Genomic DNA, 15,235 nt, shown 5'->3' on the forward strand with positions numbered 1-15,235 from the left:
ATGGTCTGCCACTGCGAGGATGATCAGCTGTCCATCATGTCTCCCTGTAGTGCTGACTTAGGCATCTCACAGTACAGACATTGCAATGTATTGCCCTGGCAACATCTGCAGTCCTCTCATGCCTCCATGCAGCATGCCTAAGGAACGTTCACACAGATGAGTAGGGACCCTAGGTATCTTTCTTTTGGGGTTTTTCAGAGTCAGTAGAAAGGCCTCTTTAGTGTCCTAAGTTTTCATAACGGTGACCTCAATTGCCTATAAGCTGTTAGTGTCTTATTGTCTGTTCCACAGGTGCATGTTCATTAATTGTTTATGGCTCATTGAACAAGCATGGGAAACGGTGTTTAAACCCTTTACATTGAATATTTTTACGAATGATCTTTGAAAGACAGGATCCTGATAAATTGACTTTTGTTGTTGCTGAGTATATAACTTAAATCTAAAAAGATACTCACATTAACTTCTTGAGTGTAGGGGGCAGAATTGTTGTTTTTGGCTAAAAAACGTACCCATTTGAAACGGCCTATTTCTCAGGCCCAGAAACTAGAATATGCATATAATTGTCAGATTAGGATAGAAAACACTCTAAAGTTTCCAAAACTGTCAACATTTTGTCTGTGAGTATAACAGAACTGATATTGCAGGCGAAAACCTGAGGAAAATCCAACAAGGAAGTTCTGTTTTTCCTGAAAGCTCTCTGTTCCATTGGATGCCTTGCCTCCATTTAATGGGATATCAACCAGATTCCTTTTCCTATGGCTTCCTCAAGGTGTCAACAGTCTTTAGACATAGTTTCAGGCTTTTATTTTGAAAAATGAGCAAGAAATATCACATCATGTCAGTGGATAGCTGGGTGTTCGCAGAGTTTTCCTTGCGCAACAGAGTGGGGCGGCCATGGTCTCTCCCTCTCCTATTGAAAAAGCTACAGTCCCGGTTGATATATTATCGATTACCGTAATTGCTGGACTATTAAGCGCACCTGAATATAAACCGCACCCACTGAATTATTAAAAAATATGTATTTTGTACATAAATAAGCCGCACATGTCTATAAGCCGCAGGTGCCTACCGGTACATTGAAACAAATTAACTTGGTCACTATCTTCCTCCTCCTGTGCACTGAAACCACTGAAGTCATCTCCTTCGGCGTCGGAGCTGAATAGCCTCAGAATTGCTTCATCCGATGTTGGATCGTTTTCATTGTCGCTCTCGTCACTTTCATCCGGAGGCAAATTCCCCGCTGAGCTCATGCTGCCCCTTCAACACGCAGCAGTCCAGCCTTTCGAAACCCGTTGATGATAGTGGATTTTTTGACAATGCTCCACGCTGTCAGGACCCACTGGCAGACTTGACCATAAGTTGCTCTTCGCATGCAGACCGTTTTAGTGAAGGATTTCTCCCCACTTGTCATCCAAGCCTCCCACTGAACAAGGAGCGCCACCTTAAATGCACGATTTACACTGATGTCGAGTGGCTGCAAATACTTTGGGCCATCTGCTTTTCTTCCCTCTGAAAGCTTCTGAGTCAGTTCCTCACGCTGCTGTTTCCAACGTCTTATCATCGACTCATTAAGGCCAAGCTCCTGTGCAGCAGCTCTATTTCCTTTTCCAACAGCCAGATCGATCGCCTTCAACTTGAAAGCTGCATCATATGCATTTCTCCGTGTCTTTGCCATGATGAGGTTGACAAAATTACTACCGTAATCAGAATGATGGGAAGTTTGAGCCCGCTCGATTTACGTCACATTATGTGACGGTGCTCAGTTTTTTGGCGGCATGAATCTTGTGAAAGCGGGAAAAATTCATAAATTAGCCACGTCATTGTATAAACCGCGAGGTTCAAAGCGTGGGAATAAAGTAGCAGCTTATAGTCCGGAAATTACGGTATATATCTTAAAAACAACCTGAGGATTATGTTTGTTAGGACATCTCTCTCAGCAGACATGTGGCCAGTAAATCCTTGTCCTTTGAGGCATGCAATATCCCCAACCTGAGATGTTGCCATTTTTAAACATTTAGGCCTAGATTCAATCTGTAGCGCTACTGATGGAATCTAGCCCTTATTTTGGAGTTGGTTTGCAATGTGTGGATCCTTCTGACAAGTTCTTACACAAGTTTTTTTTTTAAGGTATCCATCTTTATTTGTAAAAGAAATTATACATAAAAACAATTTCCAATATCTAATACAACTTTAGAAAACAGATTTTTACTTCTAATCCACAAATATAAACCATATAAAAGAAGCAGTGCAAGCATAGTCTATTTCCCCATTTGTTCAATCCCCACCAGCCACAGACAGCAGACTTCGTGGGTGGAGAGACAATACCACCAGACAACTGAAGCAACACAGGAGAACCAAGAAACGTACTACTTGCAAGATCATGTTTCAACACACAAGCCAATAATTCCACAGTTTCACAGCTCTAATAGTCTGACAGCCCATTGTGACACATTTACAAGCCTCATTGCTCTGAACAAGGCATGGGCATAAATCACATTGGGCTGTAGACTATCGCAGCTCTGTACTGTGGACCATGTTTGACGCTTCAGGGGCTTTTGCTCATTAGATTATTGCACACAGGTTCTGATTACTCAATCTGTAACCCGGAGTGTGCCATATTTCTTCTCTGACCAGAGCAGGCGGGCCACATGTATGTCACCACGGAAGCCAATGTTCCTGTCCCAGCAGTACTCTGGAGACAGCACTTTGCTGGGCTTATGGAGCCACAGGTACTTGTTGAGGTGACTCTCGTCGTGCCACAGAGCCTCCACCTGGTTCTCCTTGTCCTTCATGATGGTTTGGTAACAGGTCTCCGTCATATTCTTCACAGTTCGCCACGAGCCTCCGAACACAGCAGCATGATAGTAGAAGTCCCCAGTCTCCATGTAGGCCCTGGACCTGGGGTTGCGGTCGTAGGCGTACAGGCTCTGTGGTCGGTGGTAGTAGTAGGCGTGGAGCAGAGCAACAGAGTCTCCCAGAGCCTCGGAGCCGAACCGACCCACAAACACCTGGTCCACGTCAAAGCAGAAGACGTAGTGGCTGTGGTGACGAATCCGTGACTCGATGGCATCTGCGATGGCCCTCATACGCATCATGGAGATGTCCTGCCAGCGAGAGTGTCTCTGCACCCTCACAACTTTCAGGCTCCGCCCAGGACCCAGATGGATGTCTGGTACCCTCTCGGGAATGTCCGTGAACACATAGTATGTCACAGGTAAAGCCTCCATAAAGTGACGCTCAGCAGAGAGAAGGAATGTCTTCAGGTAGGCATCTAGATACCTTGGGATGGGAAGGAGTAAAAACTCTGGTTCAAGAAGAACATATCAAAATGTTGTTTAAGTGACTGAGAAGCGTTTCATAAGAATTGATGAGTTGATATTTAAAAAAAAAAAAAAAAGAAGGTAACTGAGTTGAAAAACTGACCTGCCCACAGCGAATACAGTGAGAGAGACAGATGAGTGGTTCTTCCTGTGCTCCTGGTCGTAATGATCTGGGTCAAACATCCCATCCCAGATCACAGGTGCTCCCCAGTCAGTGCAGGTCTGAACATCACCTCTGGACCTGGTTGGAGAGAAAAGAACAGATTGGGTTTCAGAACAAACAATGGTAAAAACAAAAGTGGCTTCACTGTAGTGTGTACTGTGTGGTATATGGAATAGGAGAGGAAAACGATATAGAATGAGAGTAATAAAGGTAATTAACTCCCTATTCTAGAGACAGTGGGGGATATGAAGCAAGTTAACATGCTGTCAATGCTCAAGGGATTGGCCATTTTTAGTGCATTTGAATATAGCAGGACTTACAGTGCATTTGGAAAGTATTCAGACCCCTTTCCTTTCTCCACTTTGTCACATTACAGCCTTATTCTAAAATGGATTAAATCAATAACAAAATCCTCAATCTACACACAATAACCCATAATGACTTTTTGTTGCAAATGTATTAAAATAAAATAAATCATTTATTTACATAAGTATTTAGACCCTTTGCTACAAGACTCAAAATTGAGCTCAGGTGCATCCTGTACCCATTGATTGTCCTTGATGTTTCTACATCATGATTGGAGTCCACCTGTGGTAAACTCAATTGATTGGACATGATTTGGAAAGGCGCACACACACACTTGTCTATATAAAGTCCCAAGGTTGACAGTGCATGTTAGAGCAAAAACCAAGCCATGAGGTCAAAGGAATTGTCCATAGAGCTCCAAGGCAGAATTGTGTCGAGGCATAGACCTGGGGGAGTGTGCCAAAAAATGTCTGCAGCATTGAAGGTCCCCAAGAACAGTGGTCTCTATCATTCTTAAGTCAAAGAAGTTTGGAACCACCAAGACTCTTCCTAGAGCTTGTGGTCTTTGGGACCTTCAATGTTGCAGACATTTTTTGGTACCCTTCCCCAGATCTGTGCCTCGACACAATCCTGTCTCGGAGCTCTACAGACAATTCCTTTGACTTCATGGCTTGGTTTTTGCTCAATTTCATTGAAGTGGAAACAACGTTGAGTCAACCAGCATGTGCCCAGTGGGGTAGTCCGGACCTCGTTAGGTAACATTTGAATACCTCTGCACTGAGGCATGAAGCATTTGACTGTGGGCTGACTTGATAATTCTTATGCTATTCATACAGGGTCTAACAAACATACATTCCTCTAACTAAAACCACTGCCCCTTCTCCCAAATACGCTGCCAAGCAGGTTGAAAAAGCAGATCATGTGGTTGACATTGCACTAAGAAACCTATTACAAGGATGTACAGTGGGGAGAACACGTATTTGATAACCTGCAAAATCGGCAGTGTTTCCTACTTACAAAGCATGTAGGGGTCTGTAATTTTTATCATAGGTACACTTCAACTGTGAGAGACGGAATCTAAAACAAAAAATCCAGAAAATCACATTGTATGATTTTGAAGTAATTAATTTGCATTTTATGGCATGACATAAGTATTTGATCACCTACCAACCAGTAAGAATTCCGGCTCTCACAGACCTGTTAGTTTTTCTTTAAGAAGCCCTCCTGTTCTCCACTCATTACCTGTATTAACTGCACCTGTTTGAACTCGTTACCTGTATAAAAGACACAGGCTGGGATGGGCTACAGGACAATAGGCAAGCAGCTTGGTGAGAAGGCAACAACTGTTGGCGCAATTATTAGAAAATGGAAGAAGTTCAAGATGACGGTCAATCACCCTCGGTCTGGGGCTCCATGCAAGATCTCACCTTGTGGGGCATCAATGATCATGAGGAAGGTGAGGGATCAGCCTAGAACTACACGGCAGGACCTGGTCAATGACCTGAAGAGAGCTGGGACCACAGTCTCAAAGAAAACCATTAGTAACACACTACGCTGTCATGGATTAAAATCCTGCAGCACACGCAAGGTGCCCCGGCTCAAGCCAGCGCATGTCCAGGCCCGTCTGAAGTTTGCCAATGACCATCTGGATGATCCAGAGGAGGAATGGGAGAAGGTTACGTGGTCTGATGAGACAAAAAAATAGAGCTTTTTGGTCTAAACTCCACTCGCCGTGTTTGGAGGAAGAAGAAGGATGAGTACAACCCCAAGAACACCATCCTAACCGTGAAGCATGGACGTGGAAACATCATTCTGCGGGGATGCTTTTCTGCAAAGGGGACAGGACGACTGCACCGTATTGAGGGGAGGATGGATGGGGCCATGTATCGCGAGATCTTGGCCAACAACCTCCTTCCTTCAGTAAGAGCATTGAAGATGGATCGTGGCTGGGTCTTCCAGCATGACAACGACCCGAAACACACAGCCAGGTCAACTAAGGAGTGGCTCCGTAAGAAGCATCTCAAGGTCCTGGAGTGGCCTAGCCAGTCTCCAGACCTGAACCCAATAGAAAATCTTTAGAGGGAGCTGAAAGTCCTTATTGCCCAGCGACAGCCCCGAAACCTGAAGGATCTGGAGCAGGTCTGTATGGAGGAGTGGGCCAAAATCCCTGCTGCAGTGTGTGCAAACCTGGTCAAGAACTGCAGGAAACGTATGATCTCTGTAATTGCAAACAAAGGTTTCTGTACCAAATATTAAGTTCTGCTTTTCTGATGTATCGAATACTTATGTCACGCAATAAAATGCAAATTAATTACTTAAAAATCATACAATATGATTTTCTGGATTTTCGTTTTAGATTCCGTCTCTCACAGTTGAAGTGTACCTATGATAAAAAATTACAGACCTCTACATGCTTTGTAAGTAGGAAAACCTGCCGAATCGGCAGTGTATCAAATACTTGTACTTGTATGTGGTATAGAACTGTGTAGAGCTTTGCCCCATACCTTTACCAATAACACTTTGGTATCAATGCACGCCATTAAAAAGATTAGGATTTCATTGTCGGCCTCCAACACAAAACAAATAAAAGTAGTGAACACAGTAAAAGTAATTGCATATTCTGTGCATGTCATTGTTCAGACAATCAAATTTTATAGCCTACCAGAGGTCTAGGGAGGCATCTATACTGTTCCCCAGCTTCAGCTTCTCTGCAGGGGCTTGAGGACATCGGCTCATGGGAAGGAACCCCTCCAAGTACCTGCAACCCAACATGTTGAGTTAGAATGTACACACCTTTCTGTTTGTAGGTGAAGTGTATGGATTGTTTCTATAGTGTGTGACTGGTAATGTGTTTCTGGTTATGGAAAGTTTGCCATACCTTCAACATATGGATTTACTGAAAAATGTAAATATATATATATATATATACTGCTCAAAAAAATAAAGGGAACACTTAAACAACACAATGTAACTCCAAGTCAATCACACTTCTGTGAAATCAAACTGTCCACTTAGGAAGCAACACTGATTGACAATAAATTTCACATGCTGTTGTGCAAATGGAATAGACAACAGGTGGAAATTATACGCAATTAGCAAGACACCCCTAATAAAGGAGTGGTTCTGCAGGTGGTGACTACAGACCACTTCTCAGTTCCTATGCTTCCTAGCTGATGTTTTAGTCACTTTTGAATGCTGGCGGTGCTTTCACTCTAGTGGTAGCATGAGACGGAGTCTACAACCCACACAAGTGGCTCAGGTAGTGCAGCTCATCCAGGATGACACATCAATGCGAGCTGTGGCAAGAAGGTTTGCTGTGTCTGTCAGCGTAGTGTCCAGAGCATGGAGGCGCTACCAGGAGACAGGCCAGTACATCAGGAGACGTGGAGGAGGCCGTAGGAGGGCAACAACCCAGCAGCAGGACCGCTACCTCCGCCTTTGTGCAAGGGGGAGCAGTGCCAGAGCCCTGCAAAATGACCTCCAGCAGGCCACAAATGTGCATGTGTCTGCTCAAACAGTCAGAAACAGACTCCATGAGGGTGGTATGAGGGCCCGACGTCCACAGGTGGGGGTTATGCTTACAGCCCAACACCGTGCAGAACGTTTGGCATTTACCAGAGAACACCAAGATTGGCAAATTCGCCACTGGCGCCCTGTGCTCTTCACAGATGAAAGCAGGTTCACACTGAGCACATGTGACAGTCTGGAGACGCCGTGGAGAACGTTCTGCTGCCTGCAACATCCTCCAGCATGACCGGTTTGGCGGTGGGTCAGTCATGGTGTGGGGTGGCATTTCTTTGGGGGGCCGCACAGCCCTCCATGTGCTCACCAGAGGTAGCCTGACTGCCATTAGGTACCGAGATGAGATCCTCAGACCCCTTGTGAGACCATATGCTGGTGCGGTTGGCCCTGGGTTCCTCCTAATGCAAGACAATGCTAGACTTCATGTGGCTGGAGTGTGTCAGCAGTTTCTGCAAGAGGAAGGCATTGATGCTATGGACTGGCCAGCCCGTTCCCCAGACCTGAATACAATTGAGCACATCTGGGACATCATGTCTCGCTCCATCCACCAACAGTTGCACCACAGACTGTCCAGGAGTTGGCGGATGCTTTAGTCCAGGTCTGGGAGGAGATCCCTCAGGAGACCATCCGCCACCTCATCAGGAGCATGCCCAGGCGTTGTAGGGAGGTCATACAGGCACGTGGAGGCCAGACACACTACTGAGCCTCATTTTGACTTGTTTTAAGGACATTACATCAAAGTTGGATCAGCCTGTAGTGTGGTTTTCCACTTTAATTTTGAGTGTGACTCCAAATCCAGATCTCCATGGGTTGATAAATTTGATTTCCATTGATAATTTGTGTGTGATTTTGTTGTCAGCACATTCAACTATGTAAAGAAAAAAGTATTTAATAAAAATATTTCATTCATTCAGATCTAGGATGTGTTATTTTAGTGTTCCCTTTATTTTTTGGAGCAGTGTATATATACAGTTGTATGAAAACGTTTGGGCACCCCTCTGAGGCTGCATAATAATTTACTCTGTTGTCACAGAAAATGATCACAGTGGCATGCCATTCATTTTCTAATAAAAGCTGAGTACTGGGGTATTGTCCAGATTTTTAGTGTAGCAATTTAAGTTGTATGAAACTAAATCAGATGTGAAAAATAGGCTATGCAAAAATGTGGGCACCCTTGTCATTCTGTTGATTTGAATACCTGTAACTACTTAGCACTGATTAATTGGAACACACAATTGGTTTGGTGAGCTCATTAAGACTTGAACTTCATAGACAAGTGCATCCAATCACAAGAAAAGGTATTTAAGGTGGCCAATTGCAAGAAGTTGTTCTCTTTGACTCTCCTCTTGAAGAGTGGCAACATGGGGACCTCAAAACAACCCTCAAATGATCTGAAAACAAAGATTGTTCAACATTATGGTTTAGAGGAAGGCTACAAAAAGCTATCGCTGAGATTTAAGCTGTCAGTGTCCACTGTGAGGAACAGTGAGGAAATGGAAGACCACAGGCACAGTTCTTGTTAAGGCCAGAAGTGGCAGGCCAAGTAAAATATCATAGAGGCAAAGGCGAAGGATGGTGAGAACGGACAAAAACAGCCCACAGACCACCTCCAACATCATCTTGCTGCAGATGGTGTCACTGTGCAACGTTCAACAATTCAGCGCACTTTGCACAAGGAGAAGCTGTATGGGAGAGTGATGTGGAAGAAGCCTCTTCTGCACACACGCCACAGAGTCGCTTGAGGTATGCAAACGCACATTTGGACAAGCCAGCTTCATTTTGGAATAAGGTGCTGTGGACTGATGAAACAAAGATTGAGTTATTTGGTCATAACAAGGGACGTTATGCATGGCGGCAAAAGAACACAGCGTTCCAAGAAAAACACTTGCTACCCACAGTAAAATTTGGTGGGGGTTCCATCATGCTGTGGGTTCCATCATGCTGTGGGGCTGTGTGGCCAGTGCCGGTACTGGGAATCTTGTTAAAGTTGAGGGTCGCATGGATTCCACTCAATATCAGCAGATTCTTGGGAATAATGTTGAAGAATCAGTCACAGAGTTGAAATGATGCCGGGGCTGGATATTTCAACAAGACAACGACCCAAAACACTGCTCAAAATCTACCCGGGCATTTATGCAGAGGAACAAGTACAGTGTTCTGGAATGGCAATCCCAGTCCCCAGACCTGAATATCATTGAGAATCTGTGGGATGATTTGAAGCGGGCTGTCCATGCTTGGCAACCATCAAACCTAACTGAACTGGATATGTTTTGTGAAGAGGAATGGTCCAAAATACCTTCATCAATAATCCAGACACTCATTAGAGGCTATGGGAAGCGTCTAGAGGCTGTTATTTTATCAAAAAAGGAGGCTCTACTAAATATTGATGTGATTTTTCTATTGGGGTGCCCAAATTTATGCACCTGTCTAATTTTGTTTTGATGCATATTGCACTTTTTCTGTTAATCCAATAAACCTAATTTCACTACTGAAATATTACTGTGTCCATCAGTTATTTGATAGATCAAAATTAAATTGCTGATCCAAACACCCAATTATTTATAAATGGAAATCATGGAAATTGTCAGGGGTGCCCAAACTTTTTCATACGAATATATATATATATATATATATATATATATATACTCCCCACTGTGTGGAGAACAAGTATTTGATACACTGCCGATATTGCAGGTTTTCCTACTTACAAAGCATGTAGAGGTCTGTAATTTGTTTTATCATAGGTACACTTCAACTGTGAGAGACAGAATCTAAAACAAAAATCCAGAAAATCACATTGTATGATTTTTAAGAAATTAATTTGCATTTTATTGCATGACATAAGTATTTGATCACCTACCAACCAGTAAGAATTCCGGCTCTCACAGACCTGTTAGTTTTTCTTTAAGAATCCCTCCTGTTCTCCACTCATTACCTGTATTAACTGCACCTGTTTGAACTCGTTACCTGTATAAAAGACACCTGTCCACACACTCAATCAAACAGACTCCAACCTCTCCACAATGGCCAAGACCAGAGAGCTGTGTAAGGACATCAGGGTTAAAATTGTAGACCTGCACAAAGCTGGGATGGGCTACAGGACAATAGGCAAGCAGCTTGGTGAGAAGGCAACAACTGTTGGCGCAATTCTTAGAAAATGGAAGAAGTTCAAGATGACGGTCAATCACCCTCGGTCTGGGGCTCCATGCAAGATCTCACCTCGTGGGGCATCAATGATCATGAGGAAGGTGAGGGATCAGCCCAGAACTACATGGCAGGACCTGGTCAATGACCTGAAGAGAGCTGGGACCACAGTCTCAAAGAAAACCATTAGTAACACACTACGCCGTCATGGATTAAAATCCTGCAGCGCACGCAAGGTCCCCCGGCTCAAGCCAGCGCATGTCCAGGCCCGTCTGAAGTTTGCCAATGACCATCTGGATGATCCAGAGGAGGAATGGGAGAAGGTAATGTGGTCTGATGAGACAAAAATCGAGCTTTTTGGTCAAAACTCCACTCGCCGTGTTTGGAGGAAGAAGAAGGATGAGTACAACCCCAAGAACACCATCCCAACCGTGAAGTATGGACGTGGAAACATCATTCTTTGGGGATGCTTTTCTGCAAAGGGGACAGGACGACTGCACCGTATTGAGGGGAGGATGGATGGGGCCATGTATCGCAAGATCTTGGCCAACAACCTCCTTTCCTCAGTAAGAGCATTGAAGATGGGTCGTGGCTGGGTCTTCCAGCATGACAACGACCCGAAACACACAGTCAGGGCAACTAAGGAGTGGCTCCGTTAGAAGCATCTCAAGGTCCTGGAGTGGCCTAGCCAGTCTCCAGACCTGAACCCAATAGAAAATCTTTGGAGGGAGCTGAAAGTCCGTATTGCCCAGCGACAGCCCCGAAACCTGAAGGATCTGGAGAAGGTCTGTATGGAGGAGTGGGCCAAACTCCCTGCTGCAATGTGTGCAAACCTGGTCAAAAACTACAGGAAACATCTCTGTAATTGCAAACAAAGGTTTCAGTACCAAATATTAAGTTCTGCTTTTCTGATGTATCAAATACTTATGTCATGCAATAAAATGCAAATGAATTACTTCAAAATCATACAATGTGATTTTCTGGATTTTTGTTTTAGATTCCGTCTCTCATAGTTGAAGTGTACCTATGATAAAAATTACAGACCTCTACATGCTTTGTAAGTAGAAAAACCTGCAAACTCGGCAGTGTATCAAATACTTGTTCTCCCGACTGTATATAGCCATTGATTGGCAAATGGGAGGAGTTATGTTTGATTAGGGAGAGGGTATGTTAATTGTTTGGTTAGGGAGAGACATTCTCACCTTACTGACATGGGTGTGAAGTAGGCTATGAAGAGCAGCACAAAGGCACAGAATGCAACTGTTAATACACACTTTGCCTTGTACATGAATCTGCTGGAAAATAGACAAGAAAATATATTTTTTAAATGTGCAATAGAGAGTCAATGCAATAACTCATCAATAGGCCTATATTTCCTGAACACATGGCAAAACGACAAAATACCAGTTTAAGACTGTTCTGACAGTGAAATATCATTGTCCCAACATTGTGACCCTTTTATTGTGATCACTTTTATTAGTTCAGGGGATATGAGAGGGATTTTACTTAAAATACATATTGTTTTCGAGTTTCCTAGTTCCAACTAGCACTTGAATCTGGGGAGTTTGGATTAGCATGGTCAAGGTGTTCATTTTTTCAAATGAATGAATACATCAAAATGAATTTAAAGTAAATATAATTAATGGGTAATTTCCTTTATCTTAAAAAATAAGTCTAACATTAATGACATACAGTGGGGCAAAAAAGTATTTAGTCAGCCACCAATTGTGCAAGTTCTCCCACTTAAAAAGATGTAATTTTCATCAAGGAGGAAAAAAATCCAGAAAATCACATTGTAGGATTTTTTTTTATTTTACCCCTTTTTCTCCCCAATTTCGTGGTATCCAATTGTTGTAGTAGCTACTATCTTGTCTCATCGCTACAACTCCCGTACGGGTTCGGGAGAGACGAAGGTTGAAAGTCATGCATCCTCCGATACACAACCCAACCAAGCCGCACTGCTTGCGCCGGAGGAAACACCGTGCACCTGGCCACCAGGAGTCGCTGGTGCACGACCAAGCCCTCCCTAACCTGGGCGACGCTAGGCCAATTGTGCGTCGCCCGGGCTCTGTCGCCCAGTTACGGCCGGTTACGACAGAGCCTGGGCGCGAACCCAGGGACTCTGATGGCACAGCTGGCGCTGCAGTACAGCGCCCTTAACCACTGCGCCACCCGGGTTGTAGGATTTTTAATTAAGTTATTTGCAAATGATGGTGGAAATAAGTATTTGGTCACCTACAAACAAGCAAGATTTCTGGCTCTCACAGACCTGTAACTTCTTCTTTAAGAGGCACCTGTCCTCCACTCGTTACCTGTATTAATGGCACCTGTTTGAACTTGTTATCAGTATAAAAGACACCTGTCCACAACCTCAAACAGTCACACTCCAAACTCCACTATGGCCAAGACCAAAGAGCTGTCAAAGGACACCAGAAACAAAATTGTAGACCTGCACCAGGCTGGGAAGACTGAATCCGCAATAGGTAAGCAGCTTGGTTTGAAGAAATCAACTGTGGGAGAAATTATTAGGAAATGGAAGACATACAAGACCACTGATAATCTCCCTCGATCTGGGGCTCCACGCAAGATCTCACCCTGTGGGGTCAAAATGATCACAAGAACGGTGAGCACCATCAGTAACACACTACGCCGCCAGGGACTCAAATCCTGCAGTGCCAGACGTGTCCCCCTGCCTAAGCCAGTACATGTCCAGGCCCGTCTGAAGTTTGCTAGAGAGCATTTGGATGATCCAGAAGAAGTTTGTGAGAATGTCATATGGTCAGATGAAACCAAAATATAACTTTTTGGTAAAAACTCAATTTGTCGTGTTTGGAGGACAAAGAATGCAGAGTTGCATCCAAAGAACACCATACCTACTGTGAAGCATGGGGGTGGAAACATCATGCTTTGGGGCTGTTTTTCTGCAAAGGGACCAGGACAACTGATCCGTGTAAAGGAAAGAATAAATGGGGCCATGTATCGTGAGATTTTGAGTGAAAACCTCCTTGCATCAGCAAGGGCATTGAAGATGAAACATGGCTGGGTCTTTCAGCATGACAATGATCCCAAACACACCGCCCGGGCAACGAAGGAGTGGGTTTGTAAGAAGCATTTCAAGGTCCTGGAGTGGCCTAGCCAGTCTCCAGATCTCAACCCCATAGAAAATCTTTGGAGGGAGTTGAAAGTCCGTGTTGCCCAGCAACAGCCCCAAAACATCACTGCTCTAGAGGAGATCTGCATGGAGGAATGGGCCAAAATACCAGCAACAGTGTGTGAAAACCTTGTGAAGACTTACAGAAAACGTTTGACCTCTGTCATTGCCAACAAAGGGTATATAACAAAGTATTGAGATAAACTTTTGTTATTGACCAAATACTTATTTTCCATCATAATTTGCAAATAAATTCATAAAAAACTCCTACAATGTGATTTTCTGGATTTTTTTTTTCTTCTCATTTTGTCTGTCATAGTTGAAGTGTACCTATGATAAAAATTCAGGCCTTTCTCATCTTTTTTAAGTGGGAGAACTTGCACAATTGGTGGCTGACTAAATATTTTTTTGCCCCACTGTACATGCATAATCACAGAAGTCACAGCCTACCTCATTGTGTGGCCAATGCGTTTTTTTTTCTTCCGAAGTCTGTTTCAGATGGTAAAAAGGAGTGAAACGAATATGCTGAGGGAATAACATTTACATAAAGTGAATACCAATCTGATGTTATTATGGCCATGACGAACAGCGCATTGTAAAGATAAGTCATTATTTACTTGGATTTAGGATAATAAAATGTAGGCTATACATCTGTGATACTAAAGTAGCAATAATATGAAACCAAAATATGACTAAGAGCGTTTACACAAATGAAAAACAGCAACAATGTCATCAGGTGTAGATGGAAATGTTGTAGCCTACCTGCTCGTTGACGCGTCTGTAATAAACTGACGCTGCTTTCAAGGGCTAGTCAGAACAAAAAATGTATAATTTTTCCGATTTGCTAACTGGTGGTAGTTAAACAAATGCAGCGTTCAACGAATCAGAACTTGGCATTCATCTCAAGAGAAGAAGTATCCTGTACATGGAGGGTTGGATTGGTTGCCATAGTTTGGTTGAAAAGGTAAATGGTAGGAAACAAACATTTCTCCGAGTTTCCCTGTAATTACCATTTAGAGGGTCGTTAAAATGACATTTCCAATTTGGAACTAGGAGCTCCAGATAACTCGCGGAAAGTACGTGAACGCGGCATCTTTCCCCATGACAACATGACTCATCGGACCATTCGTCGGATTGTCCTGAGCTCATTTGACATATCACACGACGGAGCGAGATATTTTCGAGATGAGGCGTGTGTGCCAAAGCAACAAGGGAAATAAATAAAGAACAGTCTTAAATAAATTGCGAGTTATAAAGCGTGGTGCTGAACGTCACCAGGCGTGTATCAGTCAAATGCTTGTTGGCATCAAAAGGTCATAGAATGGTATGGGAGTGAATTTGGGGGCATGAACAGGCATGAGGGAATCTATTGATTCAGGTGGATGAGCTGACCATTCCTGATTGCAGTGCATACCTTACACAGGTAGCTTACCTGAAAAGTCAAGTATCTCCAGCATCATATACCTATTTGAAATAAATGTTTGCCAAGGAATAACAGTTGATATCAAACGCTGATGTAGGTCTTGAAGTATAATTTATACATTATTATGTAAGGACATATTGGCCAATAAAAACAATCCCAAACTATTGGAACATTTGAATAGTTTTATTTTTTGCTCATTCTTACAC

The 15,235-nt window shown here is 43.5% G+C and overlaps 1 protein-coding gene across 7 annotated transcripts; it reads right to left on the bottom strand.

Moving 5' to 3' along the window:
- Window positions 1–2,125: 2,125 nt before the first annotated feature.
- Window positions 2,126–14,919, bottom strand: LOC110527833 (alpha-1,3-galactosyltransferase 2). 7 transcript variants are annotated; one of them, XM_036983301.1, is made up of 6 exons: window positions 14,369–14,919; window positions 14,057–14,095; window positions 11,658–11,750; window positions 6,452–6,547; window positions 3,424–3,561; window positions 2,126–3,279 (listed from the first exon to the last, which is right to left on the bottom strand). In XM_036983301.1, exons 2-6 carry the CDS (start codon window positions 14,059–14,061, stop codon window positions 2,592–2,594), a joined length of 1,020 nt encoding a protein of 339 aa, XP_036839196.1. In that variant the 5' UTR covers window positions 14,062–14,095; window positions 14,369–14,919; the 3' UTR covers window positions 2,126–2,591. The 7 variants fall into 7 exon arrangements, with proteins under 7 accessions (XP_036839196.1, XP_021465052.2, XP_036839197.1 ...); XM_021609377.2 differs by having other exon boundaries at window positions 11,658–11,747; window positions 14,057–14,131; XM_036983302.1 differs by having other exon boundaries at window positions 11,658–11,682; window positions 14,057–14,131; window positions 14,369–14,918.
- Window positions 14,920–15,235: the final 316 nt, after the last annotated feature.

This window comes from Oncorhynchus mykiss, chromosome 7 (genome assembly GCF_013265735.2).
Source record: "Oncorhynchus mykiss isolate Arlee chromosome 7, USDA_OmykA_1.1, whole genome shotgun sequence".
NCBI classification, from domain to species: Eukaryota; Metazoa; Chordata; class Actinopteri; order Salmoniformes; family Salmonidae; genus Oncorhynchus; species Oncorhynchus mykiss.